The 6,000-nt window shown below is 45.8% G+C and overlaps 1 protein-coding gene across 1 annotated transcript in view; it reads right to left on the bottom strand.

Annotated features, from left to right (window-relative positions):
• CCNL1 (cyclin L1) overlaps nucleotides 1-5,632 on the bottom strand; it is a 49,378-nt gene extending 43,746 nt beyond the window's left edge. The window contains exons 1-2 of the mRNA XM_082251830.1: nucleotides 5,305-5,632; nucleotides 5,057-5,131 (exon numbers count right to left, since the gene is read on the bottom strand). Of these exons, the coding sequence (XP_082107956.1) occupies nucleotides 5,057-5,131; nucleotides 5,305-5,547 (318 nt within the window). The 5' untranslated portion in view covers nucleotides 5,548-5,632. The remainder of the gene's footprint in view (nucleotides 1-5,056; nucleotides 5,132-5,304) is intronic.
• Between the last annotated feature and the right edge of the window lie 368 nt (nucleotides 5,633-6,000).

Consider the following 6,000-nt stretch of genomic DNA (forward strand, 5'->3'; position numbering starts at 1 on the left):
ACTGCCAAGTGTTGTCACAGTGACATCAGCACTACATGCATGAAATTGCAGAGGACAGCGAGGCGTTTTACCATGTGGACTAGCATCTCTTCTGTACATGCGGTGCCTTGCATTTTACAACACTTGTTTCTATGTTCAAATGAGCCCTTAAAGCTGATCTCCAGGTTTCCTGTCACTCTTAGTTGGATCTAAGCGCTGTATAAACATCAGCTATACACAGTGTCAGGTTTTAGCTATAAGATAGAGCAGTGTTAGCCATGCATAGGCAGCTTTGTATTCTGTGAATACAAAGTTCTCATTGGCTGAGGTGGAGATTGTGAGGTCATCAGCCCGCCTTAGCCAAGAGGAAGCTCTGTATTCATTCACATAACACAAAGTTGCCTGGAATGGCTGAGTGCCGCTCAGAATGACTTGGTCTTACAGCCAGAACCTGGCACTGTATAAATCTAAAGCTACATAGCATTCATACAGCACTTAGAGCCAATGCAGCAGTTAGCGAAAGGTCAGCTTGGTCCAAACTACTATTTAAAGTGACAGGAAACCTGGAAATAAGCTTTAAAGGCCAAGGTCATCTTTAAGTATATTATATATATATATATATATATATATATACACACACACACACACACACATATATATATACACTTTTACACACATGCCCACGTTTTTGCAGGTATATATGTGCTTTTTTTTTTTTATGCGTGCCTGTGCAGAGCATTGCACACACGATTAGCAGATCACTGTTACATTGTCAGACCCCTGCAGAATCTCAATATAGCTGTCTGCACATATCACACATATGAACAGACAGTTACTGGAGAGCCAGAAAATCAATGAAATACAAGAGCGCTTGCCAGCACCCTTACAGTTCATTGAGAACTATATGCCACAGTGGAAGGTATGGTACTTATAGTACATTCATTTGCAGAACTCTGACAGCAGGTGCAGGGAGAAGATCCCCCACTCACTGTCACAGCAGGAGATTGGAGGGAAGCAGGCAGGTGCTCTTTGATAACATGTTACATTACAGGTGTAACATGTTACCAAAGGAGAACTTAACCTTTAATGTGAACACGCACATACACATTTGCCTAGAATTCCCTCTTCACAGCTGTTGAATAAATCACAAAACAAAAAAAACGCCTACTAAATATCTCTTGTGCTCTGGTTTCTTCCGCCAGCCTTAGTTATTACCTGGTTGTGTAGTAATGTAGATTGTCAGATGGAAAACACAGCAAACAGCAGGGACCAGACATCAGACCTAATTGGAGTATGTCAGATTCTGCTGCAGCCCATCCCGTTTGAACAGAGGATTCCCTGTCTGCCAGAGAGGCAAGTGGAGTCTAATTTTGAGTTTATTTTTTGGAACAGGGTTACTTTAAATTTGAAGTAGCATGCAGTTCACCTGCCTTGCAAAATTCAGCAAACTGCAATGAATTATATGTGTGAACAGGCCCTGGAATCAATACCCCCAGTTGTGTTTTTTTTTCTGATCTTTGAAAATACCACACTGGGAAAAAACTGCTCTGTACAAATGAGTTTTCTTTAAGATGGTAATCCTAGGTTGTGATTGCTACTGTGTAGTGTAAAAATGATAGTTTCACTGATGCTGGAAATTATAGTTAGTGCTCTTTTTCTGGTGCCATAAATAGTTTCAGCTCTTGAAAAACTTGAGCATCCGGGCAGCCAAAGCAGATCGTAAAATGCATGAGGTTTCCACGCAGTGGGTTGGCATTTTGAGGGTTAAAGGGCGAGGAGACGCCAAATTTCCTACTTTATGCCTGTCAAGTGCCCTCTGAAAAGAAATCACATATCACCTTTTAGAGGGGCTGCACTTGTCAAAGCCCACAAGGTTATTTCTTCCATTATCCATTCAAAAAATTCCCTGTATTCTTTCCACAGAATACAAGTCAGTAAGAATGGACAAGGCAGGATCCTGCTATTTACCTGGCCCTCTTCTCCCCTTGTCCATTTACAGAACAGAACACAAGGCTTTCTTTGGCTGGGTGAGGGGAGAAAAGAGTAGGGTAAACAGCAGGATCTTGCGGTGTCCATTTTCAGAACGACTTGAGACAGAACTGTCAGTTACATAGTAGGTGAAGTTGAATAAAGACAATAGTCCATCCAGTTCAACCTGTGTAGGTGTGTGTGGCCGTAATCATCTCACATAGCCCTGAATGTTCTGATCCTTGAGATGTACGTCTAAGAGTCTTTTGAAAGCCACCATACTTCCCGCAGAAACCACCTCTTGTGGTAGAGAATTCCACAATCTTGTAGCCCTAACAGTAAAGAACCCCCCATGTTGCCTGAGGTTAAAACACTTCTCCTCTAATAGCAATGTATGCCCTCGAGTCCTCATGCACTCCCTACGACTGAATAGCTTTTTTTTTTCTATGCCGAGGCCACCATTGAGATATTTATAAATTGCTATCATGTCCCCTCTCAGGCGTCTCTTCTCCAGGGAGAATAAATCAAGTGATTGCAGACGCTCTTCATAATTAAGGTCCTACAATCCCCCCCAGTCACATTGCAGGAAAAATAGCACCGACTATTGAGATATACGAGAACTGTCTGGAAACCACACTTATTTGCGCTGCACTTACTACATCATTCCCGAAAGCCTTCCGATTCATCCAAATAGTTTAGGAGGAGAAATGTTCGAACTTACAATAAAATTTGAAGCAGATTCTTTGCTCTACTTAGTCAGTTTGAATGCAACAGCCACACAGTACACATGCTCACTCAATGGCATCTAGCACCCCCACTGACTAGTACAGTGAAGTAGTCATTGTTCACACATGCGCATTCCAGACCGCTCTCCTTGGTTGCCAGGATGCATTCATATCACGCAAACCATTTCTTAAAATATTAGCAATTGCTGGACTTCTTTGGACAGACCCGGTATAAAAATCCATATCTGCACCAATGAAGCTACCATTTTCTATACTAAATCCGCAGCGTGCATAAGCCATATAAAAACACAAGTGGCACATTATTGCAGACATTGCAATAAACTCAAAGAAAACATACTGCAGCTTAGCGCTTTTTAGATGTGATGGTTGCATTTATCTGACCAGGAAGTCTGTTGTTTTTAAGTGGTTGTATTTTACCTTCATGCAGAGAAATACAGCTCCCCCCCACAGCCCCTACTAATACTTATCTGAGCCTGATCCAGCGATGTGCATAAGAGCCGCTGCTCTCCCAGGTTTCTGCCTCATTTGTTGAAACACAGCAGTGGGAGACTCTGGTTCCTGCTGCTGTCAATCACAGCAAGTGAGGAAGGAGCAGGTCTGACCTCTGTGTCTTATGGACAAAGATCAGTGCTTAGGAGTGAACATGCAAGAGTGCCCCCACAGCCAGTGGCTTGCTATGGGGGAACTCAGCAAGGGGGAGATACCCAGAGCGCCAGTAGGGGGACCTGAGAAGAGGAGGATTGGGCTGTTCTGTGCGAAACCATTGCAAAGAGCAAGTTAAAAAAAAAAAAAAAAAGGCATTATTGCTTTAACTAGAACAATCTGTCCCGCAGGTATAACAATTAGGGTGTTGAAACTGTAACTGCTTATGGCCAGAATACACGATAAGAAAATCGGCCGAAAATTTACGCTCATCGAAGGATCGGCCGATATTCTACTCATTAATGCCCAGCCATCAGTGACCGATATCGATATTGTGAACGAAAAATCCTGCTTGAAAAAAACGAAAAATTCTGTCTCGTTTGCGAACGAACGATATTCTATACGTTGGTGTTAAGGTCGTTCATTTAAAATCTGTAGAACATCATCACGCATGCACTGTTTCGATGGTCGGCGGTCAAACGGTCGGGCGATATTCGTCCTGTGTATGTTGGTAACGTTTTTGACCAAGGAACACTTTTTCATAAGTCGGTGGTCGAATGATCGGGCGATATTCAGCCCGTGTATTCCAGCCATTAGTGTGAGCTGGAGATTGGCTTTGTTAGTTTATCTAAATCTATTCCTAAGCTGCTTTTCCATCAAACACCACCCTCCCCACAGACTGCCAATTCTGCTGTCTATTGTGGCTAGGTTCCCACCTATGCATTTTACTGTGTGTTTTAGTTTTGGGGGGGGGGGGGGGGCAGGTACCCTGTTTGACAGGTACCTGCTCCTATTTCTGCCTCAGATCGCTGTAGTGAACTGAGCCAGATGTTTACCCCCACTTCCCCCGCAGTCCTCCAGCGCTCCTTGTTGCAGAGACCAGTTATAGGTGGAGGCAGTTGCCACTTGTTTGTCTAGCCTCATACAGTTGTGTTACTGGCCAAATCACCAGGTGAAAGCAGAGAAGAAAAAAATAAAATGAATGCAGCCACCACATCTAGTGATTTAGATCAGGGGTCTTCATACTATGGCCCTCCAGTTCAGGAACTACAATTCCCATCATGCCTAGTCCTGTCTGTGAATGTCAGAGGTTTACAATGCCTCGTGGGATGTGTAGTTCCGCAACAGCTGGAGTGCTGTAGTTTGAGGATCCCTGATTTAGATGAAGAGCAAGAAGTTCTATGTTCTGCATAAATGTATTAATCCAGGGGCAGTACTAAATACTACAGGGCTTACGCATTTCAACAGAGTCATAGCCAAGTGCTAGGAGGACACTACAAAGCAGTGTTTAGCACCTGGGGGGGGGGGGGGGGGATACCTAAAGTAGTTTTCTACTACATTTAATGGTTTGGATTGCGGTAACGCTTTAATACCTCACGCGCCCTCCTCCAGCAGTTTAGTATGTGCACGCACCTTTGTCGCTGCGTCACGGGTGACTTCCCGCAGTCATCTTCTGCGTCCAGCGCCTGCGGGCTCCTGTGATGATGTAACTGCTGTGTTGGAGTTACATCGGCTCAGTAGAACCCTCTAGCACCCAACATATAATAAATATATATTTATGTTTGGAGGGGTTTAGCTGTACTCTGACAATCCCTGAATGAAGTGAATGTAAACACACAGATGTAAATAGAGCTGAACAATTTCCTGGGAAGAGGACAGACCATGGACATCCTGACAGACCCCCCCCCCCCATCCCACAACCACCACCAGGCATGGCTCACCTCAAAGCTGTGCTTCACGAACGACTTGGAGTAGAAAAATCGGTGAAATAACACCTGACCAGTCGCCATGGCCACCTGAGGAAGAGACAAGAAAATGGAAGGAAGATGAGAGGCCGCCGCCATCTTGGGAGCCCCTGGCCCTGTCAGAGTAGGCCCGGAATAGAGAACAGCGGGCACCCCGGCACACATACTCACTCACATACATACATACTCACTCACATACATAGAACCCTCTACCCCCGCCTCACCTGAGGCATGCGGAGCAGGATCCCGGCCGACTGAATGAGCTCACAGCCCAGCACACGCAGGTCCGTCTCAGAGCTCAGGTCCAGGCCGTCCAGCATAGACGGAGTCGGCGACAGGCGCTCCTCAGGAACGATAGAGTTGTCGATAGTGAGGTAGACTTGGGAGTACAGACGGTCCCCGATCAGAATGCCCTCGTTAGGCCGCTGCGGAGCCGCAGGAGCGGAGAGGTAAGGTAAGGCCGCCATCGCGCTCTGCCAGGAACGTAACTGCAACGACGAACAACTGGCCGCCTCTGACTGGTCTTCTCCCAGGATCCTCCTGCCTGCGTCATTGTGCCCGACGCTGCCCCCTGCTGGACCTCGGAAACAGCGCGCCCTCCTTCTCGGTCTATTACTGTACTGTACACCGCCTACAGGAGCTTCTTGGGATCGTCGTTGGAGTTTTCGTCAGAACAGCGATCCTGCTAGTGCTGGACATGTGCGTCCCCTCATAGTCCCACAGGGAGGGACCACTTATCATCACTAGGCTAGCTGTGCATGGCAACTAATCATCTTCTACATTCGGTTTAGATAAACTCTAGAGATGATTGCTTACCTTACCATACACAACACCTCCAGTTTTAGGCTCATGCACATAGGGCGTCAGAAAAAACGAGCTGCAGAGCCACTTCTAATGCCTCGTACACACGCACCGATTGT

Source organism: Pelophylax lessonae, assembly GCF_965119305.1.
Source record: "Pelophylax lessonae genome assembly, chromosome: 3".
Lineage (NCBI taxonomy): Eukaryota > Metazoa > Chordata > Amphibia > Anura > Ranidae > Pelophylax > Pelophylax lessonae.